Source organism: Salmo salar, chromosome 19, assembly GCF_965601325.2.
Source record: "Salmo salar chromosome 19, fSalSal1, whole genome shotgun sequence".
Taxonomy (NCBI): domain Eukaryota; kingdom Metazoa; phylum Chordata; class Actinopteri; order Salmoniformes; family Salmonidae; genus Salmo; species Salmo salar.
Genome location: NC_138309.1, coordinates 66920024 through 66945535, shown reverse-complemented (window position 1 = coordinate 66945535; position 25512 = coordinate 66920024). Strand labels below are relative to the sequence as shown.

Here is a 25512-nt window from a genome sequence, read left to right as displayed (position 1 = left end):
TTTTTTCCTCTGGTTGCACATGTGACATGCTGGTAGAAATGAGGTAAAACCGATTTAAATTTGTCTGCATTAAAGTCTCCGGCCACTAGGAGCGCCGCTTCTTACGGCCTTATACAGCTCGTTGAATGCGATCTTAGTGCCAGCATCGGTTTGTGGTGGTAAATAGACAGCTACGAATAATATACAATACCAGTCAAAAGTTTGGACACACCTACTCATTCCAGGGTTTTTCTTTATTTTTACTATTTTCTACATTGTAGAATAATAGTGAGGACTTCAAAACTATGAAATAACACATAGGGCATCATGTAGTAACCAAAAAAGTGTTAAACAAATCGAAATATATTTTATATTTTAGATTCTTCAAAGTAGCCATCCTTTGCCTTGATGAGAGCTTTGCATACTCTTAGCATTTTCTCAACCACCTTCATGAGGTAGTCACCTGGAATGCGTTTGAATTAACAGGTGTGCCTTGTTTAAAGTTAATTTATGGAATTTATTTCCTTAATGTGTTTGAGCCAATCAGTTGTGTTGTGACAAGTTACAGTGGCTTGCGAAAGTATTCACCCCTCTTGGCATTTTTCCAGTTTTTTTGCTTTTTCAACCTGGAATTTGTATCATTTGATTTACACAACATGCCTACCACTTTGAAGATGCAATATATACATTGTATGTGAAACAAACAAGAAATAAGACAAAAAAACGGAAAACTTGAGCGTGCATAACTATTCCACCCCCCAAAGTCAATACTTTGTAGAGCCACTTTTGCAGCAATTACAGTTGCAAGTCTCTTGGGGTATGTCTCTATAAGCTTGGCACATCTAGCCACTGGGATTTCTGCCCATTCTTCAAGGTAAAACTGCTCCAGCTACTTCTAGTTGGATGGGTTCTGCTGGTGTACAGCAATCTTTAAGTCATACCACAGAATCTCAATTGGATTGAGGTCTGACCTTTGACTAGGCCATTCCAAGACATTTAAATGTTTCCCCTTAAGCCACACAAGTGTTGCTTTAGCAGTATGCTTAGGGTCATTGTCCTGCTAGAAGGTGAACCTCCATCCCAGTCTCAAATCTCTGGAAGACTGAAACAGATTTCCCTCAAGAATATCCCTGTATTTAGTGCCATCCATCATTCCTTCAATTCTGACCAGTATCCCAGTCCCTGCCGATGAAAAACATCCCCACAGCATGATGCTGCCACCACCATGCTTCACTGTGGGGATGATATTCCCGGGGTGATGAGAGGTGTTGGGTTTGCGCCAGACATAGCATCTTCCTTGATGGCTAAAAAGCTCAATTTTAGTCTCATCTGACCAGAGTACCATCTTCCATATGTTTGGGGAGTCTCCAACATGCCTTTTGGCTTATTATTTTCTTTAAGCAATGGCATTTTTCTGGCCACACCTCCGTAAAGCCCAGGTCTGTGGAGTGTACGGCTTAATGTGGTCCAATGGAGAGATACTCCAATCTCCGCTGTGGAGCTTTGCAGCTCCTTCAGGGTTATCTTTGGTCTCTTTGTTGCCTCTCTGATTAATACCCTCCTTGCCTGGTCCGTGAGTTTTGGTGGGCGGCCCTCTCTTGGCAGGGTTATTGTGGTGCCATATTCAAAGTTTCTGATATTTTTTTATAATCCAATCCTGATCTGTACTTCTCCACAACTTTGTCCCTGAGCTGTTTGGAGAGCTCCTTGGTCTTCATGGTGCCGCTTGCTTGGTGGTGCCCCTTGCTTTGTGGGGTTGCAGACTCTGGGGCCTTTCAGAACAGGTGTAGATATACTGAGATCATGTGACAGATCATGTGACACTTATATTGCACACAGGTGGACTTTATTTAACGAATTATGTGACTCTTGAAGGTAATTGGTTGCCCCAGATCTTATTTAGGGGCTTCATAGCAAAGGGGGTGAATACATATGCACGCATCACTTTTCCATTTCATATTTTATTTTTATTTTTGAAACAAGTTCTTTTTTTGCATTTCACTTCACCAATTTGGACTCTTTTTGTGTATGTTCAGTACATGAAATCCAAGTAAAAATCTATTTAAATTACAGGTTGTAGTGCAACAAAATAGGAAAAACGCCAAGGGGGATGAATACTTTTGCAAGGCACTGTAAGGGTGGTATACAGAAGATATCCCTATTTGGTAAAATAACAAGTTCATATTATGACAAGAAGAGCTCAAATAAGCAAAGAACAACAACAGTCCATCATCACTTTAAGACATGAAGGTCAGTCAATGTGGAAAATTTCAAGGACTTTGAAAGTTTCTTAATGTGCAGTGGCAAAAACCATCAAGCGCTATGATGAAACTGGCTCTCATGAGGACTGCCACAGGAAAGGAAGACCCGGAGTTACCTCTGCTGCAGAGGATAAGTTCATTAGAGTTACCAGCCTCCGAAATTGCAGCCCAAATAAATGCTTCACAGAGTTCAAGTGACAGACACATCTCAACCTCAACTATTCAGAAGAGACTGTGTGAATCAGGCCTTCATGGTCAAATTGTTGCAAAGAAACCACTACTAAAGGACACCAATAATAAGAAGAGACTTGCTTGGACCAAGAAACACGGGCAATGGCCATTAGACCGTTGGAAATCTGTTGTTTGGTCTGATAAGTCCAAATTTGAGATTTTTGGTTCCAACCGCTGTGTCTTTGTGAGACGAGGAGTAGGTGAACGGATGTTCTCCGTGTGGTTCCCACCATGAAGCATGGAGGAGGAGGTGTGATGGTTTGGGCATGCTTTGCTGTGACACTGTTGGTAATTTATTTTGAATTGAAGGCACATCATTCTGCAGCGATATGCCATCCTGTCTGGATTGTGCTTAGTGGGGCTATCATTTGTTTTTCAACAGTACAATGACCCAACACATCTCCAGGCTGTGTAAGGTCTGTTTGACAAAGAAGGAGAGTGATGGAGTCCTGTATCAGATGACCTGGCCTCCACAATCACCCGACCTCAAACCAATTGAGATGGTTTGGGATGAGATGTACAGCAAAGTGAAGGAAAAGCAGCCAACAAGTGCTCAGCATATGTGGGATCTCCTTTAAGACTGTTGGAAAAGCATTCCAGGTGAAGTTGGTTGAGAGAATGCCAAGAGTGTGCAAAGCTGTTATCAAGGCAAAAGGTGGCTACTTTGAAGAATCTATAATCGAAAATATTTTTTCATTTGTTTAACACTTTATTGGTTACTATAATATAGAACGGCAATCATCCAATTTATTTCCCAGTGATTGCACGTTGGCCAATAGAACAGATGGTAGAGGCAGTTTACCCACTTGCCAACGATTTCTCACAAGGCACCCTGATCTCCGCCCCCTGTATTTCCATCTTTTCTTCATGCAAATGACAGGGATTTGGGCCTGGTCTTGGGGAATCAATATATCATTTGCGTTGGAAAAAATCTTTGTCCAGTTCGAGGTGAGTAATCGCTGTTCTGATATCCAGAAGCTCTTTTCGGTCATAAGAGACGGTAGCAGCAACATTATGTACAAAATAAATTACAAACAATGCGAAAAAACAAACAAAATAGCACAGTTGGTTGGGAGCCTATAAAACGGCAGCCATTCCCTCCGGCCATTCCCTCCGGGTCGGTCCCGTGTGGCTCAGTTGGTAGAGCATGGTGTTTGCAACGCCAGGGTTGTGGGTTCGATTCCCACGGGGACCAGTATGGAATAAAAAATAAAAAAAATGAAATGTATGCATTCACTACTGTAAGTCGCTCTGGATAAGAGCGTCTGCTAAATGACTAAAATGTAAAATGTAATGTAAATGATTATTCAAATACAGCACCTGATGTTAAATGTCTCCAAACACATCCCTGGGTCATTCTTCTTTTCAGTTCATATCAGACGAGGGCTGTTGTGGTGACCGTATTACCGGCGGTCACGAGTCACGAAGGCAGTCAAATTCCACGTGACCGTTTAGTCACTGTAATTATGCTTCTCCAAGCTCTGATGCTGCTGATGGTCATTAGTATCCTACCAAACGTGCTAACTGCCTGGTACTCAGCACTCTATTGTCCCTCTAATCACTCTGACATTATTGCAAATGTAATCGAAAATCTAATCAAACACTTCATGAGAGCCCATTATGCAATTACGCAAGAAAAGTGATGGTCTCTATTAAAAAGAGGTTGATTCCCATCAACTTTCTATAGGCTAGGTCTACTATATTTATTTCTCAACTTTCCTAATATTAAGCACATTGCTTATCTTTACAACAGGAGTATAGCCTACCTGGCTGTCATGAAAATGAACCATGGGAAAAGTGTCCTCCATTTGCTATTTAAGTGCATAGATGACATGTATTTTCTTCCCCTGCTTCGAGACAGGTGCATGATAATGATCCATTCTAAATCAAAACAAATGTCACACATATATTATTTAGTATATGTAAAGACACGATTAAATCAAGAATAGTCTGATGGGTGACAATATTAGCCTATCACTTGTGAATATATATTATCAGTTGTGAATGATTGTCACGGTTGTCGTCGGGAATGGAGGACCAAAACGCAGCAGGAATGTGGATGCTCATCTTGATTTATAAAATAAAGTGAACACCAAAATAACAAAGAACTCATGAACAACAAACAGTCTTGTAAGGCTCACACAGGCAAAACAAGAAACAATCTCCCACAAACACTAAACCAAACACATACCCATATATAGGACTCTCAATCAGAGGCAACGAGAAAGCACCTGCCGCCAATTGAGAGTCCAACCCCCCATTAACCTAAACATAGAAATACAACTAACTAGACTAAACAGAAATATATTAACATATAACAGTGCCCAAAAACCCGGAATACATAAATCAAATACCCTTCTACAAAACCACCACCCCGAACCACATAAAACAAATATCCTCTGCCACGTCCTGACCAAACTACCATAACAAATAACCTTTATACTGGTCAGGACGTGACAGTACCCCCCCCCCCTAAAGGTGCATACCCCGGATGCACCTCATAAATAAACCAAAAAAAACAACAAAACAAAAATCCCCCTAAACTAAAGGGAGGGAAGGGAGGGTGGCTGCCGTCACCGACGGCACTTGTGCTACACCCCCCCCTCCCCAACCCACCTATACAGGAGGTGGTTCAGGCTCCGGCCTACTGTCCTCCCGAATGCAGACAGACTTGATTAGTTTCGGGCCGTAGGCAGACTCCCCTTGTTCCAGATCGTAGGCAGACCTCCTCCATTCCACACTGTAGGCAGACTCATAAAATACATAGTTAATCATTTTTTGTTCCAAATCGTCAGGCTTACTCAGTTCCGGGTTGCTGCTAGACTCACCCGGTTCCGGGTCGCAGGCCGACCCCCTCGGTCCCGGGTCACAGGCAGACTCCCTCGGTTCACAGTTAATTTCCATTTCACCCTGTTCCGGGTCGCAGGCAGACTCCCTCGGTTCCGGGTCGCAGGCACACTGTAGCCGGATGCTCTGGACTGCACACTGTTGCCGGATGCTCTGGACTGCACACTGTTGCCGGATGCTCTGGACTGCACACTGTTGCCGGATGCTCTGGACTGCACACTGTTGCCGGATGCTCTGGACTGCACACTGTTGCCGGATGCTCTGGACTGCACACTGTTGCCGGATGCTCTGGACTGCACACTGTTGCCAGATGCTCTGGACTGCACACTGTTGCCGGATGCTCTGGACTGCACACTGTTGCCGGATGCTCTGGACTGCACACTGTTGCCGGATGCTCTGGACTGCACACTGTTGCCGGATGCTCTGGACTGCACACTGTTGCCGAACTCTCGAGGCTGGGCTGACGCACTGGAAGCCTGATGCGTGGTGCTGGTACTGGAGGTATCAGCCTGGGGACACGCACCTCAGGGCTAGTGCGGGGAGCGGGAACAGGCCGAGTCGGACTGGAAGCTTGATGCGTGGTGCTGGACGTGCCAGACTGGGGTTTCGCACTTCCGGGTCAGCACGAGAGACAGGAACTGGAAACACCGGGCCATGGAGGCGCACAGGCGGTCTTGATCGCACCTCCTGCACAACCCGTCCTGGCTGGATGGAACTAGTAGCCCTGTACGAGCGGGGTGCTAGAACAGGGCGAACTGGGCTGTGCAGGGGCCTGATGGTTGCCGTGCGTAGAGCGGGAGTAGGGTAGCCTGGTCCTAGGAGGTGTACCGGCAACCAGACGCACTGCGCAGGCATCCTCCTACCAGGCTGGATGCCCACTCTAGCACGGCATCTGCGAGGGGCTGGAATAACTCGCACTGGACTGTGCGTGCGTATGGGCGAGATTGTGCGCACTTCAGCAAAACACGGCGCTCTCCACTCCATACGACCCTTCCTATAAGCATGGGTAGCTGGCTTAGGGCTCACCCTTGGCCCAGCCAAACTACCCGTGTGCCCCCCCCAAAGAAATTCTTGGGGATGCCTCTCGTGTTTTATCGGCGCGTACAAGGCCTCATACCTTCGCCTCTCCACCTTGGCTGCCTCGATTTCCTCCCGTGGGCGACGGTATTCCCCAGCCTGGTGCCAAGGTCCAGCCCCGTCCAGAACTTCCTCCCAGGTCCATTTCTTCCACCAGTCCATCTCAAAATCCCCTTGCTCCTTACTCCGTTGCTTGGTCCATTTGTGGTGGGAGATTCTGTCATGGTTGTCGTCGGGAATGGAGGACCAAAACGCAGCAGGAATGTGGATGCTCATCTTGATTTATTTACAAAATAAAGTGAACACCAAAATAACAAAATGTCAACGAACTCACGAACAACAAACCAGTCTTGTAAGGCTCACACAGGCAAAACAAGAAACAATCTCCCACAAACACTAAACCAAACACATACCCATATATAGGACTCTCAATCAGAGGCAACCAGAAAGCACCTGCCTCCAATTGAGAGTCCAACCCCCCATTAACCTAAACATAGAAATACAACTAACTAGACTAAACATAGAAATACATTAACATAGAACAGTGCCCAAAAACCCCGGAATACATAAATCAAATACCCTTCTACAAAACCACCACCCCGAACCACATAAAACAAATACCCTCTGCCACATCCTGACCAAACTACCATAACAAATAACCTTTATACTGGTCAGGACGTGACAATGATGTCCAGCGTAAGGCAAGAAACAATTTTTTTCAACTTTTTCAAATCATAGTCGCACACCTCATGTAACCTAGCCCATAGACCTTTATGTTTTGATAAGGTTTGTTTCACAACTAAAGTGGCCAAATAACATTAATCCCCTTTATAAGGGGTGTAGAGCCTGACTGGAATACATAAGCAGCGCGTGAGTTTCAAGTTTGGGGAACATTCTCATATATAGCCTACTGCCATGTAATAGCCTAATAGTTTATCAACATTTTAAACTAAACATTCTGATCTGTTCCATCAGTCACATTGCGAGAAAAAAAAATATTATGCTAGTGGTTGTATTAGTTTGGGCTCTATCGCATCCCAGAACTGTCCCAGACTGTGTTTGGAATATTTGTTTCCTCGCACAGAATAGAATAGGTTAACTTTTGTACTATGGGGGATAGTAGATTGACATAGGCTTGTGCTTTGTTGTTCGTTAGGCCTACACGTCTTGTTGGCTGACAAAAAGTAAATGTGGACAGTTTTTCCAATATCTTCAATATACACTTCGGAATTGGATAAGGATGTGTGCAGTTGCGTCCCTGATGTGTCTTCGGGTGTTTAATTTCTTTACTATCAAATGAGAGACAAACGTATCACACGTGTCAGAGTTATACTAAAACAAAATCTTTATTCACTTATTAATAAGGGAGCAGGTCAATACAGCGCACACGTACAAAGTGAATCGATTGAGTGCTCTACGATAATGAGGGCTGATCGACAAATCACCCACAGATGATTTGTTGAGAGCCCTGAGACAAAGAATACAACACCTTTTTATAGCAAACTACATCCTCCTGAATGTTCATGACAAACAATAGATGGGTCACAAGGTTAAGGGGTCACAAGGTTAAGAGTTGTATGAAAGATACTAATTCACATCAGACCGTATCTGCTGTAAAGACCGTTCTCATTGTGTAGAAACCAGGGTCTGGCCCCGAGCCATCTCTCCCTGGTACCTTCCAGTAAAACCGGAGCAATCTCACTCACATGAATGGAATGTGGCCTAAGGCATCGTAAATCTACTGTCAGCATTAAGCCTCCAGAGGCCCATTCTCAGTAGAACATACACAGATGAGTGTTCTAAGAACCCCCTATTCTGTTGCATTAAACAACCATTTGATGCAATAACAGTATTTATAACATGACCCTGTAATTTCTCTCACAGTCTGTCTTCACTTGTAGTCTGTGAGAAAGACCCGATCACGTGATGGAGTGCCATGTGAGTGAGAGGTGCTTCGGATCACGCAGCAGTCAGGGAGAAGGGCACAACGCAGCACTCCAGGCCAAGGACACAATGGCCACTGGCCAAAAAAGGCATGGATTGTTTTATGGTGCATTACGGCCACACAAAGGGGATGCCGCCAGGAAATTTGAGGCATTAGCAAGTGTTTGTCAAATTGTGAATGAGAGACTGATGCAGTCTGTACAGTCTTCGCAAAAAAACAAAGCAGAGCTCATTCTTTTCAACCGACTATTTTCAAATCATCATTAGAGTTGCATCATGCAGCCTTATAATGTATAAAAAAATCTAAACATGGGGTTCCCGAGTGGTGCAGCGGTCTAAGGCACTGCATTGCAGTGTTGCGGCATCATTGCAACCTGGGGTTCAATCCCAAGCTGTGTGAGTCCCATAAGGTGGCGCACAATTGGCCCAGCGTCATCCAGGTTAGGGGAGGGTTTGGCTAGGGGGGCTTTACTTGGCTCATCGTGCTCTAGCAACTTCTTGTGGCGGGTCGGGCACCTGCAGGCTGACTTCGGTCGTCAATCCTCCAACACATTGGTGCAGCTGGCTTCCGGGTTAAGCGAGTGGGTGTTAAGAAGCACGGTTTGGCGGGTCATGTTTCGGAGGACAAATTACTTTACCTTCGCCTCTCCCGAGCCTGTTGAGGAATTGCAGCGATGAGACAAGATCATAATTGGATCTAAATTGGATATCACGAAATTGAGGAGAAAAAGGGAGTAAAAAAGATCTAAACATATAGCCCAACATTTGTAGTACAACTGAAGTTACATTAATAACTCTAAATTAAGCATATAGGAGTACCTACTTCTTTGTCAACCGCTCAACACAGAATAGCCGCATGTGCGCACTCCCTCAAATTGTTGGAGAAAATATCCTTTCTATTTAATTCAGCTTTGTTAAATTGTATTCTTCATACTATAAAATAATGCCACGGAATTCTAAGTAAATCTTGTCTGCTAAATGAACTAGTCTAGCCCACAGCCATTTGGCATAGCCAGATCAGGACCTAACATAAGGACAACTCGGAGTATGCTATTCTGTTCTTCTGAAATAGACTACAATTTCTTCATATCATGTTTCTTTAGACCTGTCTAAAGGTTTGGGCTATATTACATGGATTTATAAAAAAAATGTAAAATTGAGATGTTCCAAAGGTCTGCATCAGTGGCTTGTAGACTATGTGTGGAAGCCAGTAGATGCTAAATATGTTTATGTTGATTAACGGTCAATTATCATGAGACCGACAGCTATTTGCTTGACAATCACCGGCTGATGAAATTTCGTGACCGACACAGCCCTAATCAAAGTACCTCATGAAAAGATTATTGCCAAAAGTGTGGATTTATCATAGCAGGTGTCAATTCAATTGCCTTAAAACCTCTTAGGGATCGGTGTCCTGTGCACGGGACGGTTGAGCTAACGTAGGCTAATGCGATTAGCATGAAGTTATAAGTAACAAGAAAATTTCCCAAGACATAGATATATCTGATATTGGCAGTTAGATTAACAAGAATATAAGTTAACTGCACTGTCCAATTTACAGTAGCTATTACAGCGAAATAAGACCATGCTATTGTTTGAGAAGAGTGCACAATTTTGAACATGAAAAGTTATTAATATACAAATTAGGTACATTTGGGCAGTATTGACACAAAATTTAGAACAGAAATGCAATGGTTTATTTGATCAGTCTAATACTTTGCACATACACTGCTGCCATCTAGTGGCCAAAATCTAAATTGAACCTAGGCTGGAATAATACATTATGGCCTCTCTCTTGCATTTCAAAGATGGTACAAAAAAATACAAAAGAATGGTTGGTTTTGTCTTTGTATTATCTTTTACCAGATCTGTTGTGTTATATTCTCCTACATTCCTTTCACATTTCCACAAACTTCAAAGTGTTTCCTTTCAAATAGTACCAAGAATATGCATATCCTTGCTTCAGGGCCTGTGCTACAGGCAGTTAGATGTGGGTATGTCATTTTAGTCGAAAATTGAAAAAAGGGGCGGATCCTTAAGAGGTTTTAAATGTCCCCTGACAATGAAGAGGTAATTTGCTAAATGACCTGCAATGCTTTTGTTCACTTATCAACCTTCATTGCCCACCAGGAAAAGGAACTTGCAAACATTTGACTTACTGGTAATAGGTGGGCCTTCAGGTAATTTGCTATACAGTATGTGATTAGCTGGAAATATGAGGATGATGCTATCAGGCTAAATATATGTCCTCTTTGTTGTGTGCATTGATTGTTGCCAACCAGTGAAGGCATTTCTGCTGATTGGCACATGCATTTAAAAAGTGAAAGAACCAGACTTCTGAGTGATTTAATCACACTTGAATAATTCCTCCAAATATTTATTAGATTCCTACCAGATATAATACAATTAGATATGCTTTGTGAAATCAAATGTAAAATGTTGTTTTTTTTACTATTAATAGTACAAAAAAAATTATAGTTATCTTGGTGTATTGTTGATCCACTTTGATGGACAGGTTATACTTTGCTGACCTGATCACCGGTTGGTGATCGAATAACTCACTTGAAATAATTGCCAGTGTGGTGAAATATGGCTGGATAATTACTTTTTTATGATAATGGGGCATTTTGTTCATCTCAGGACCACTCTATCCATTTGGGGCTGGAGACACCATGAGTTCCAGATCAGATGATGGAAGTTCCCCTCTTATACCCCTGAGCCAGCCATTTGTCTATTTTGGAAACACGTACCACCAGATATATGTGGGTAGAAATGTATATTTCTTTATCTCTGTTGCATGAAACCTGTTGTGTATTTTGAATATCTTAGCGGGCAAAACTGCATGCAATGCATTATGACTTCTTTTGCTGGTCAGGTTGAATATTGGTTGGGAAAAATCAAGATGCCATTGTTTACCTGGATGTAATCTGGTTCTATGATGTCTGTTCAACCAGTAAACCACTTTACAATCAGAATATGCTGTTAAGATGTTGCATGCCTCAAAAACGTATGCTGGAATGCCTCCTGGAGTAGTTCAAGATTATACAACTTGATGTTAGATGGTTCCTCACCTTGAAAGTAGTCTATGGGCCAGGAGAAACTGTAATCCATTTTTTTTTTCTGCTACAAACTTCAGCTCACTATAGCCATAACAAGCGGATCATTTTTGGTGATAGGGGCATGTGCGCATGTTTTATTTTTTCCACATCATCTGAAATCAACTCAAATATTAATATTTTGTTTAATGTTAGTCAAAGGTGATTTGGCCTTTGAGTAACAATTGAGTACCTGTGCGTGTTTTCAATTAATAGTTTTTTAGCCAAGAGCAATAATTTTGCTAGGATTGTCTGGAAGTGGTCTGAGTGGGGAGGGGAAAACTAGCTCTTATAGGCAGAGAGGTTTTGAACTCTCCTTCTTATTGGTCTATTAACTAATTTATCACCTGGTGATGTCACCAGGCAGACAAACTCCATCCCATCAAAACAGGTTGAAATTTCAAGTGGTCTTTTCAAACAGCTCTCACACTAAGGACATTATCCGTATTTTCACAATTTCACAGTATTATTCCAACCTCAGAGATTCGAAATTGATACAAAACACAGTTTCTCCTGATCCATAGACTACTTTCAGGTTGAGGAACCATCTAACATCAAGTTGTAAAAGCCTGAACTACTCCTTTAAGCAATTCAAAACCTGTTCTGATATACAGTACAAATAAACAAAATAATTGTGTAACCATTTGCCATTTTTCAATGAACTCATTTGATTTAAGGTTAACCACAATGGACACCTGACGTTCAACCAAGCATGGTACAGCTACACACCATACAGTTTTCCTGCACATTCCACAATAGATCTCATAGCTCCATTTTGGACCGATTTGGACAACCGAGTGAATGGTAACATCTTTTACCAGCAGTACATCACCGGTAGTGTTCTTCAACAGGCCACACAAGATATCAATCAGTACTTCCCAAACCTGGGCTTCTCTGCTAATTTGGTCTTCATTGCTACATGGGATAGGGTAGCCTACTACCCCAATACAGGAACGGTAAGACTTTTCTTGTGGTTCTATATCTATCAAAAGTAATGCTTATTGTCAAGGCAATTGATACAACACCTGTGAAGCAATGATATGAAATAGAAATTACATGGGATTTCTTATGGTGGGCAAAATTGTTACATTATACAGTAGGTGATGTATTAAAATCTTTCTCTCATTTCCTTAATGTCAGGAAACCACATTCCAAGTGGTTCTGATTGCTGGTGTCCAATCCTCTTTTGTCCTGATGAACTATGGGCAGATTGCACCAGCACAACGCAGCATTCAGGTCAGAAGAATGAATGCATAATTGTGACTGTCTATCCCAAAGGGGGCTTATGTACAAAAGTTTAGATTCAGATCTTGTCTATAATTCATTGTGATTGGAGGAAGCATGGGAAAGTTATTCTGCTTTAAAAGTTGGTAAACTTGTTATTCCACTTAGGATACAAGTAGGAGAAAATACCCTTGAAAGATTTTGAGTGCTGGAGAGGACTTCTTTGTTTACGATCATTCACCATCGTTCACACCCTCTTAAGCCATAGATCCACCCCACTCTTTAAGAATTCACATGTCAGCATGGTCAACCTTCTCCATTGTCTCAGCCAATCATGGCTAGCCAGAAAGGATCCTGTCTTTCTCCCTATATAGCTCAGTGATTTCTCCTTGGCAAAACTCAATATTTACTGATCCCATACAAGTTTGTAATTAAGGCACATGAAAGTTCACGTTCAAGAAGGCGTTTCTGCAACAACAACAAAAATATATATTGTCTGGTGATGTAAATTTGTTTGTTCATCATTCAATTTTTTAAATACGTTTGTCAATTCTTTTTTTTTTACTAGGCTGGCTATGACACAATCAACTCCACCCACCACTTCTCGATCCCTGGATCATTTCAAAGCAATTTTACAACGTTAAGCTCCACCAGTAACGTCAATGTTGCAGGTCGCTGGGCCTTTCGCACAGACCATGGATCAAGAGGCTGTACTTTCAATGGTGAGAACAACAATATAAATACATAACATAGGAGCCCCATTATTTTCATTTGAACAGAATTACTGTTCTTTTCCAAAATAGACAAACTATATTCAATTTTTTTTTTTTAAGTGATGGTTGTGCATCATGTTACTGAGAGACTCTGCCTAGGTTTAAATGAAATGAATTACATCTTGTTCAGGTTTCTGTCCTTACCCCATAACATTGGCTGCATGAGACATCTTCTATCACTCTCTTTCAGGTTCTCCTGTCCAGTTGGGTGACTCCTTCTGGAGTGACAACAGCTGCAGACAGAGGTGCACCTGCACCAGCACAGGCATTCAGTGCCAGAGCCAACCCTGCTCCTTTTCCCAAATCTGTCAACCCGACGCCTTCCGGTTCTCCTGCCAAACAATTGAACGCAGCACCTGCACCGTTTCCGGTGACCCCCACTACTATACCTTTGACGGAAGCTTGTTCCACTTCCAGGGCACCTGCACTTATGTCCTGTCAGAGGAGTGTGGCCATGGATTGCCCTACTACCGTGTGGAGGGAAAGAACGAGAACCGTGGTAGCACCCGGGTGTCCTGGACCCGTCTGGTGAGGGTATCTGTTTACGACGTGGAGATAGAGCTGATCAAAGGTCACCAAGCCGAGGCAAAGGTCAGTGCCGGTACACATGTAAGAGTTTCTTTGTCACTCAAGCAAGATTGATGTTTATTACTGTTGATTTCACATCGCATTGCACATACTTGACAAAAATGTTAACTTGCACTTCGTTGAATTGTCTCTTCATAATGCTGTAGGAAGTATTATTTTTACTTTTATGATATACACTGCATGACCAAAAGTATGTGGACACCTGCTCATTGAACATCTCATTACAAAATCATGGGCATTAATATGGAGTTGGTCCCCCCTTTGCTGCTATAACAGCCTCACCTCTTCTTGGAAGGTTTTTCCATAGATATTGGAACGTTGCTGCAAGGACTTGCTTCCATTCAACCAGAAGAACATTATTGACGGCGGGCACTGATGCTGGGCAATTAGGCCTGGCTCACAGTCAGCGTTCCAATACATCCCAAAGGTGTTTGATGGGGTTGAGGTCAGGGCTCTGTGCAGGCCAGTCAAGTTCTTCCAAACCAATCTCGACAAACCATTTCTGTATGGATCTCGCTTTGTGCATGGGGGCATTGTTATGCTGAAACAAGAAAGGGCCTTCTCCAAACTGTTGCCACAAAGTTGGAAGCACAGAATCGTCTAGAATGTCATTGTATGTTGTAGTGTTAAGATTTATATTCACTGGAACTAAGGGGCCTAGCCCGAACCATGAAAAACAGCCCCAGACCATTATTCATCCTCCACCAAACTTTACAGTTGGCACTTTGCTTTCGGGCAAGTAACATTCTCCTGGCATCCACCAAACCCAGATTTGTCCATTAGACTGCCAGATGGTGAAGCGTAATTCATCACTACAGAGAACGTGTTTCTGCTGCTCCAGAGTCCAATGGCGGCGAGCTTCACACCCTTCCATATCTTAGGCTTGTGTGTGCGACTGCTCGGCCATGGAAACACATTTCATGAAGCTCCTGACGAACAGTTGTTGTGCTAACATTGCTTCCAGAGGCAGTTTGGAGTAAGTCTTGCAACGAGGACAGACAATTTTTACACGCTACGTGCTTCAGCACTCGGTGGTCCTGTTGTGTGAGCTTGTGTAGCCTACCACTTCACAGCTGAGCAGTTGTTGCTCCTAGACATTTCCACTTCAAAATAACAGCACTTACAGTTGACCGGGGCAGCTCTAGCAGGGCAGAAATTTGACAAACTGACTTGTTGGAAAGGTGGCATCCTATGACGGTGCCACGTTGAAAGTCACTGAGCTCTTCAGTAAGGCCATTCTACTGCCAATGTTTGTCTATGGAGATTGCATGGCTTTGTGCTCAATTTTATACACCTATCAGCAACAGGTTTGGCTGAAATAGCTGAATCCACTAATTTGAAGGACTGTCCTCATACTTACGTATATAAAGTGTAGTATAGTAGTGTTCTAATTATGTCCTTCTCACTCTCATACCCCTCAATGTTATGATTTCTACTCATTCTGCGCATCCAGGTCAACGGAAGCTTTGCCTCCACCCCGTTCTCCCTCCGTAATGGCACCATCCAGGTCTACCAGTCTGGTTTCTCCCTGGCAGTCAGCACCGATTTTGGCCTGCTGGTGATGTATGACGCCAACCACTATGTGAGAATCAGTGTACCTTTCAACTACTTCAACGCCACCTGCGGTCTGTGCGGAACCTTCAACAACCACCGCGAGGATGACTTCCTCTCTCGCACGGGACAGATCCTGACCTCCGATGTTGACTTTGCCAACAGCTGGCAGGCGTCTGGGGACAACGACCCGGCCTGTGAGAGGGTCCAGTGTGCTGGGTTGGACTGTGCCTTCTGCACCACCTCCCAGAGGAGCCTTTATGGCAACATAGCTCACTGCGGTATCCTCCAGGACCCGTCTGGACCATTTGCCCCATGCCACGACCAGCTGCCCCCCCAGACCTATGAGGAGAGCTGCGTCTATGATCTGTGCGTGGGGGGAGGGTACCAGCCCATTCTGTGCCAGTCCCTCAGCGTGTATGCCACCCAGTGCCAACAGCATGGCATACAGCCAGGATTATGGAGGAGGCAAGGCTTCTGTGGTATGTACTGTATGTGCCAATCAATCTTGTAACTATGGTCTCTGTTCCACCGAATTGCATCATAAAAATTCAACTAGCATATGTTTTCACCATTTCTCTTTCCATTGTATTCCATCAGAAATCTCCTGCCCAGCCAACAGTCACTTTGAGTCCCAGGGCACAAGCTGTCCTGCCACCTGCAGCAATCTCAATGCCTCCCATGGCTGCCCCCTCCCCTCCCAGGAAAGCTGTATCTGTAACCTTGGTTACGTCCTGAGTGCTGGGGTGTGCGTACCCCTCGCCCAGTGTGGCTGCACCTTCGAAAACCGCTACTACAGCTCGGGAGCGACCGTCGTACTGGACCAGGACTGCGGCAGGCGTTGCATCTGCAGCCGTGGCTCCATGACCTGTTATTCCCATGGGTGTGGAGAACTTGAGGCCTGCAGCGTGGAGGATGGGGAGAGGGGCTGCAGACCAACCAGCTACGCCACCTGCTGGGTGGAAGGACCCAGGTCCTACCGCACTTTTGACGGAGTGACCTTCCAGTACCCCGGGGCTTGTGGGCTGATCCTGGCCAGGGTCATGGGGTGGTCCCCCCACACTCACTTTGTGGTGTCAGCAGAGAAAATACCCAGAGGCCAGCAGGGTTTCACCCAGATGCTGAAATTTGAGGCGGTGGGGACACAGGTGTACATTGAGATGGGAGGTGGGAGCAGAGTGCAGGTCAGTGCCATTCCTCAGTAATACAATGTAACTACAGATAACTTGCCAACCACAAAGTGTATTGAATGTGTCATGAGTCATGACATTGCTCAAATGTATCAGATATATCAGATTTAGTTTTTTTCTCCCGGATGTATGATTTAATTTTTTTTATATATATAAACTCAGCAAAAAAAGAAACGTCCCTTTTTCAGGACCCTGTCTTTCAAAGATAATTCGTAAAAATCCAAATAACTTCACAGATCTTCATTGTAAAGGGTTTCCCACACTGTTTCCCATGCTTGTTCAATGAACCATAATCAATTAATGAACATGCACCTGTGGAACGGTTCTTAACACTAACAGCTTACAGACGGTAGGCAATTAAGGTCACAGTTATGAAAACTTAGGACACTAAAGAGGCCTTTCTGTTGACTCTGAAAAATACCAAAAGAAAGACGCCCAGGGTCCCTGCTCATCTGCATGAACGTGCCTTAGGCATGCTGCAAGGAGGCATGAGGACTGCAGATGTGGCAGTAAATTACAATGCCCGTACTGTGAGACGCCTAAGACAGCACTACAGGGAGACAGGACGGACAGCTGATCGTCCTCGCAGTGGCAGACTACGTATAACAACACCTGCACAGGATAGGTACATCTGAACATCACACCTGCGGGACAGGTACAGGATGGCAACAACAACTGCCTGAGTTACACCAGGAACGCACAATCCCTCCATCAGTGCTCAGACTGTCTGCAATAGGCTGAGAGAGGCTGGACTGAGGGCTTGTAGGCCTGTTGTAAGGCAGGTCCTCACCAGACATCACCGGAAACAACGTCGCCTATGGGCACAAACCCACTGTCCCCAGACCAGACAGGACTGGCAAAAAGTGCTCTTCACTGACGAGTTGCGATTTTGTCTCACCGGGGGTGATGGTCTGATTCGCGTTTATCGACAAAGGAACGAGCGTTACACCGAGGCCTGTACTCTGGAGCGGGATCAATTTGTGCGTTACAGGGAAGACATCCTCCTCCCTCATGTGGTACCCTTCCTGCCACCAGCCATACTGCTCGTTCTGTGCGTGATTTCCTGCAAGATAGGAATGTCAGTGTTCTGCCATGGCCAGCGAAGAGCCCGGATCTCAATCCCATTGAGCACGTCTGGGACCTGTTGGATCAGAGGGTGAGGGCTAGGGCCTTTCCCCCCAGAAATGTCCGGGAACTTGCAGGTGCCTTGGTGGAAGAGTGGGAATGCATCTCACAGCAAGAACTGGCAAATCTGGTGCAGTCCATGAGGAGGCGATGCACTGCAGTACTTAATGCAGCTGGTGGCCACACCAGATACTGACTGTTACTTTTGATTTTGACCCCCCTTTGTTCAGGGACACATTATTCCATTTCTGTTAGTCACATGGCTGTGGAACTTGTTCAGTTTATGTCTCAGTTGTTGAATCTTGTTATGTTCATACAAATATTTACACGTTAATAAGTTTGCTGAAAATAAACGCAGTTGACAGTGGGAGGACGTTTCTTTTTTTGCCGAGTTTATATATACAATTATATTTTAAATACTTTACTGGGAGAGAGATTTATTCTAGAAGCTTTTAAAACCTCTCTATCATGTACTCAATTCCTTTAAAGGGATAGTTCACCCGAATTACAAATCCCTTTAACTCTCCAGTGTTTTGTCAAATCTCAAATCCCACATTTCCTAACGAATTGATCCCCTTGAATCCCACCATAGGTGAACGGTCAGCTGATCCGATTGCCCTTTAGCACCGAGTCCGGCCACATCCAGGTCTTCCACAGCAGTGTCAACAGCATCGTCCTACACACCTCCTTTGATGTCACCGTCCAAATTGACTGGCCTCACTTGGTCCGGGTCACCACACCAGGCACCTACAACAGCTCCCTCAGTGGTCTGTGTGGCAACTACAACGGCCACAGGCACGACGACTTTCGAACCCCGAACGGTGTTCTGGTCAACAACTCGCAACTCTTTGGAGACAGTTGGCGGGACGGGTCCCTCTCGGCGCACTGTGTGGAAACGGAAAATAGGGTGCTGCCACAAATTGGACAGAACACTACTGTTTACTATTCTAACCAGTCATGTGGCCTTATGGCTTTGTCTAGTGGGCCGTTCTCTTTGTGCCAGAGCAGGGTGGACCCACGGGAGCGGGTGGAAGAGTGTGTGGAGGATTTGATTGAAGCAGGCGGGGCCCCAGGGGTCCTGTGTGAGGCTCTTCGTGGTTACGCCCTAATGTGCCAACAGAGTGGCATCACAGTGGGAAACTGGAGGGATGTCACTGGTTGTGGTGAGCACCAGTAGCATTATTGCATACGCTGCACGTCAGCTGAACCCCTACATTAAAATGCACATGTATCAAAAGCTGGTTCATGTATACTTATTATGCCCTTCAACGGCAGTATAGTATAAGAAGTATAGTGGAGTATAATAAATTATATAATACTAGCATTGACGGGCATAATACATATAGTCTGAATCTCAAAACGAGCACTTCGATCACTCAATCACTCGACATGAGCATTCATGACTTAATCAGGTCAATCTCACTGCGCCCAGTGCCCTTCGGAAGCCTATTTATCGAGTGGGCATGCTATTGCGACTCAGCACCCTTGGAAGCAACTTCTTCCCATGAATCTTAGCATGTTAACTAGCAACAACAGTTATTACTATGTCGCCCTCAAAAATAGTCTGAATAAATCAAGATGAATCAAGAGATCTGTAATTCATTTTGGAGTTTGATTTGGAGGAGGTCTCAGTCGCGCAATTTTAAATCTAGCTAAGGAGTTTCATGTTTCTGAAGCTTGTCTATTATTAACATGTTAGCTAAGCTTGAGCCAATCACTTCATATGAAACGTAAGAGAAACTAACCAACCAGCTAGTGCAAAACTAAATCAGGAGTTAAAGTTCTCTGTCACTGACGGATTTCCATCATATGGATTCTGGAGAGGTCGTTTTTTAGATCAGTGTAGATCCGCAATAAAAAATAAATCTCAGGGGGATTGAGTTTAGAGATGACAGCCTAATACAGAAGCATGCCTGTTCTACGAAATATTTGTGCTGAACTGACATGATTGTTGCTTACACTCCTGTGTTCAGAAGAGAATAATCCATAACGATAGTCTATAATGCGCTCAATTCAAACAGCGGTGTGTAGCCTACTGTAGCTCTTGGCAAAGTAATTCAACGCCTAAACTTTATTACTCAGGATGCAACTTTCCAGTGCCATGTGATGTTGTTAGACAGCCCTATAGTAGGATAGTTTACCTATTTACCTAGTCAGCTTGTTGTTGTGTGATAAATGTTCCTCTCGAGGTGCAAGCAGTCAATGCACAACAATTCTTAATGCAATCACGGGAAAATGCTTTTGAAAGCAGTTTTCCATTGCTACCACATTCTTTTCTCTACACCTTCACTTGCGCGAGAGGCATTGTTTAACAAATGCAGTTACAACCAGAGTTTTAAGCATGGTTTAGGCACAGCAGCACAACAACAGAACTCTTAAAGGTCAATGGCATTTTATAAGGGCAATGACCTACTTTGTAGAAGAAACCCCAAAAATCTAGAGAATAACAATGAATATTTATTTATATGTTTCTTATAATTGATAAGAATAACAATCAGGATGTTGTGTCCAATGGGGTAAATTGGTCAAACTGTTTTTAGTTTTTATTTGACCTTTATTTAACTAGTCAAGTCAGTTAAGAACAAATTCTTATTTACAATGACAGGCCTAGGAACAGTGGGTTAACTGCCTTGTTCGGGGGCAGAACGACAGATTTTTACCGTGTCAGCTTGGGGATTCGATCTAGCAAACTTTCGGTTGCTGGCCCAACACTCTAACCGCTAGGCTACCTGATGCCCCAGTTTAATACATGTAAAAAAAAAAAAAAAAGTATCCTTTTCCCTAAAAGCATGATGGTCATGACTTTCTTATATTAAAGGGGAGGTTAACTTGACCTCAGATAATCAATCTGAGATCGACTTAAGTTTCTGTCATAGAATTTTTTGTTTGTTGCTTTAATGCTTTTGCATTAAATACAATGCTCCTTCCATAAGAAAACTAGCTAATTACCTAGCTACTGTATTAAAATTATTTTATCACAATGAACGGGTTTTAATGAATTAGCAAACAGCTTGCTCTGCCCTGAGTCAGTACAGTACCTAGTGTACTGCTGCGCTGTGCATTTAGCTGACCCAACTTTACAACGTAGCGATTGGTGCTTTGTAAACATGCTGAAGAGAACGGACTGACTGCTGAGACAGTCAGCTGTCAAACTATTGTAAATAACTGACAGGCTACCTGCTCTTTATCAGTGCAATGCCCAACATCCTTAGCTAGCGCTTGTTAAAATTCCATCCCTGTGTTTGTCAGTGAATCTAGCTAGCAACAGGCAGGCTATAACAAGCTAAAACCAGCTGATGAAATCATCACTGGCAACCGTTATGCAGTACTTGCACTTATTTTGTGCAGGAGCAGAGAGATGTCGTTTTTACGACTTTCTCACTGTCTATCGGAGTATCTGTGTCTGCCCCAAGTCTCCAGTGCCCGTGTTTCATAGCAAGTGAGTCATGCTCCAAGACAGGTTGTGAAAGACAATGCTCGCAAATGGTTTTCGAATTTTGGAATATTGATAAGTGGCAGTTGGGACGTCGAGTGTGCATCGTCTCAATGCAAATTTTGTCCAAAACAATTGCAGACTTGAGTGATCACTATAGTACACAACAGCAAGTGGCCAATCGATAAAGGGCTTAGGGGCCAAGTGTTCGGTTTGAGATTCAGCAATGATACATGTGTGCAATCATGATATGGTTTAGCTTTATAGCCTATTAATGGTATTATGTTAGTGTTGTGTCTGAAAGGGTTCTTCAATGAAATCCACGTTTTTTTCCCCCTCAGAACAAAGCTGTCCCCCCAACAGTCACTACGAGCTGTGTGGCACTTCCTGTCCCGCCTCCTGCCCTAGCCTCTCCTTCCCCTTCCTCTGTGTCACTGCGTGCCAGGAAGGATGCCAGTGCAATGATGGCTACCTACTCAGCGCCAATCAGTGCGTTCCGCCCGTGGCCTGCGGATGCCACCACCAGGGACGCTACCTCCAAGGCGGTGAGCGCTTCTGGGAAGGTGAGGAGTGCCAGAGTCAGTGCACCTGTAACGGCACCACTGGAGCAGTCCTCTGCACCCCATATGCCTGCACCCCCCAGGAGTCCTGCCGTGTGGTGGAGGGTGAGTACGGATGCCACCCCAACCCCCATGGCACCTGCTCTGCCTCTGGAGACCCCCACTACCTCACATTTGACGGGGAGGCATTCGATTTCCAGGGCACCTGCCGCTACGTCCTAGCAACCCTGTGTGGTAACACCACGAGTGGGCTGCAGCATTTTCTGGTGGAGGCCAGGAATGAGCCATGGAACGGGTTGACAGTTTCCATCACAGCTGAGGTGTTTGTCAATGTGTGGGGCCACTGGGTGCACATTTCCAGGGAGAGGCATGGAGTGGTACAGGTAAGGTAAAAAACCTGAGCCTTGATAAAGACTATGTCAAATTACATTTTTCAGTTTGTGGTACTCTTTTTTTTTTCTTCTGAAACGCATCAGCTTTTTCAAAAGATAGTACTATGAACTGAAACATGTCAAAGTTGCAGCCCATTTTTTTGTGTTATCTTCTTTTTTTGAAAGAGTACCATGTCTTTTTACCCAGACTAGCAGAACAGCAGAAATACTTGAACAAAGGCATAATGAAGTTAATAGAAGGTATTCACTTCAGGTGTTATCATGGCCATGGGGAATTCAAATGTTATCTACCACATCTGTCGTAGGGTGTAGACCAAAACGCAGCGGGAAAATGTATACTCATCTTCTTTTTATTAGTGAAGAAGGAAAAACACAAACAACGTATACAAAAACAAACGAACTAGACAGTCTCGTCAGGCACACAGCAAAACAAGAAACAATCTCCCACGATTCCCAAAACAAACACACTCCTAAATATTGGACCTTCAATCAGAGGAGACGATAGACAGCTGCCTCCAATTGAAGGCCCCAATCACCATAACCAAAACATAGAAATACAAACGCCTAGACAGAACATAGAAATAAACTAACATAGAAACATAACCAAACCCTGGACTAATAAATCAAATACCCCTCTACATACACAACCACCCCGAACCATATAAACCAAATACCCCCTCTACATGAACACATACACAAACACACCCTGAACCACATAAAACAAATACCCCCTGCCACGTCCTGACCAAACTATAAGAACAAATAACCCCTTTACTGGTCAGGACGTGACAACATCTCTGTTGATTACATTCGTCATCTATTTGACAAATACCAGAGATGATGATGAACAACATTGAGAAATACTATTGCTGTTATTCCACATTGAAAACAATGTCGAAAGACATTACTTTAATTGTCTTTTCAGATTGATGGCGTGACCAGCAACCTGCCTATCCTTTTGCATGGTGGACGGGTGTCCATCTACGCGAGTGGACTCCGCACGTTTGTCAACTCCGATTTCGGCCTGAGTGTCAGTTACGACGGCTCGAGTGTGGTGTCTATCTCTGTCCCCTCCAACTACAGGTGTGTGTTAGGTACACTTTGGTGGTAGTGGTGGCGAATGTAAAACCATCATGATCTCTGCAATCAGTGCACACATAATTTGTCTAATAAACGGATTGATGTTTAAAATTCTTAAGTCAGGGTTGTGGTCAATTTAGTTTTCAGTTCAGAAAACGAAATTGACCCCAACTCTGCCTAAAGTACGTAATAAAACCTAACAATGGAAATGTTTGTATTTAACCGCTTTAAACAGTTCTTTCTTATATCTGTGATTCACCGTATCACTGTTATCATTATAACAGCGGAATGACGTGCGGCCTGTGCGGAAACTTTAATGGCAATCGCAACGACGACTTCCTCACCCCCTCCGGAACGCTGGCGTCCACTCCCTCCCAGTTTGGGAATTCTTGGAAGGTGGAGGGCAACTACACCTGCAGCGATGGCTGCGGAGCCTCCTGTCCACAATGCCACAACCCGAGCACCGCCCGCGCCCGGTGTGAGGTCATCAGGGACGTTGAGGGACCCCTGAGCTTCTGCCACGGCCAGGTGGACCCCGAGCCCTACTTCCGCGACTGCGTGTTTGACGTGTGTCTGTCGGGGAACAGAGAGCAGGATGTTCTTTGCAGGGCTATCCAGACGTATGTGAGCACCTGTCAGTCAACTAACGCCAGGATCTACCCCTGGAGACAGAACACCACCTGCAGTGAGTGACAAATTGTCTTCAACTTTAGATTGGTAGATAGGACCTAACATATTCTGTGGTGTAACCTTTGTGGTAATATGGTAGGACCCAAGACCTCATACAGTACTGTATATACGTCATTCTGCATTTTATGTAGAGTGAAAAGCCTCCTACAGTTTTGTGTTTTTGTTTTTTTTCTGAAGCATGTACTTCATGCACACTTGCAAGTTTGATTGTATTCTAAAGACAGCCCCGTGAGTTTTAATAACAAAATCTCAAGTTGTGAAGCTTTCACATCAACAAATTTGTAGAATGTCTGGTATTTATCTAATGTACATTGGGAACAATAAAATATCGCACATATTTTAAAGTATCACATAAGTTCCAACAGTTATTGCAGTTAACCACGCATTGTAACAATTGTTTTGTCAACATCAAGCAGTGTGGAATCTTTTCAGTCATTGCAACTGTATGACTAAGGCTTTACGTAGTCTCCAGGTGATTCTCTCATTCTCTCATTCTCTCATTCTCTCTCTCTCTCTGTCTCTCTCTATGTCTCTCTCTCTCTATGTGCAGATATTGAGTGCCCAGCAAATAGCCACTATGAGCTCTGTGGAACAGACTGTGGGCACACCTGTGTCAGCAGCATTGATGCCAGCTGCGAGCAGAGCTGCTCCGAGGGATGCTTCTGTGACAACGGTTACCTCAGGAGCGGGAGGCACTGTGTCCCTGTAGATAGCTGTGGCTGCCAGTACGATGGCTTCTACTACGATGTGAGTTAGTCATCTCATAGTTTATGCCAGTGGAATAGGTTTCGGTCTGTGTTGTATGTAGAGTAAAGATCAAGGGTGACACCGCAAAGACTTTCTTGACGGATCTGAGTTTTTCCTGCCTGCATATTGAGTTACAGAAATATAAACAACATTCTTTCAGTTCATTGTGTCTCAACTACATCTGCACATTCTCCCATTAGAGCAGAAGTCAAGATCAAGTAAATAATTGCGCACATGCAATGCATGCGTGGCACCACAAGTTACATACACAATATATACTGAGTGTACAAAACATTAGAAACACCATACTAATATTGATTTGCACCCCCTTTTGCCCTCAGAAGAGCCTCAATTCGTCAGGGCATGGCCCTCTACAAGGTGTCAAACGTTCCACAGGGATGCTGGCTCATGTTGACTCCAATGTGTCCCACAGTTGTGTCAAGGTGGCTGGTGTAACCGATGTGAAATGGCTAGTTAGTTAGCGGTGGTGCGCGCTAATAGCGTTTCAATCGGTGACGTCACTCGCTCTGAGACCTGACGTGGTTGTTCCCCTTGCGTTGCAAGGCACGATGGGTAACGATGCTTCGTGGGTGTCAGTTGTTGATGTGTGCAAGGGTCCCTGGTTCGAGCCTAGGTTGGGGCAAAGAGAGGGACGGAACCTACACTGTTACACTGGATGTCCTTTGAATGGTGGACCATTCTTTATACACACGGGAAACTGTTGA

The 25512-nt window shown here is 44.1% G+C and overlaps 1 protein-coding gene and 1 non-coding gene across 2 annotated transcripts in view; both read left to right on the top strand.

The window, feature by feature from the left end:
- LOC106579089 (alpha-tectorin) overlaps positions 1–25512 on the top strand; it is a 55569-nt gene that overhangs the window by 10507 nt on the left and 19550 nt on the right. The window contains exons 4-15 of the mRNA XM_014158636.3: positions 10980–11101; positions 12112–12390; positions 12575–12670; positions 13227–13380; positions 13622–14022; positions 15473–16052; positions 16171–16754; positions 18478–19048; positions 21660–22261; positions 23196–23353; positions 23635–24035; positions 24591–24787. Of these exons, the coding sequence (XP_014014111.1) occupies positions 10980–11101; positions 12112–12390; positions 12575–12670; positions 13227–13380; positions 13622–14022; positions 15473–16052; positions 16171–16754; positions 18478–19048; positions 21660–22261; positions 23196–23353; positions 23635–24035; positions 24591–24787 (4145 nt within the window). The remainder of the gene's footprint in view (positions 1–10979; positions 11102–12111; positions 12391–12574; positions 12671–13226; positions 13381–13621; positions 14023–15472; positions 16053–16170; positions 16755–18477; positions 19049–21659; positions 22262–23195; positions 23354–23634; positions 24036–24590; positions 24788–25512) is intronic.
- trnaa-ugc (transfer RNA alanine (anticodon UGC)) lies at positions 3592–3666 on the top strand. The gene has a single exon. It is a non-coding gene; the product is annotated as a tRNA-Ala (tRNA).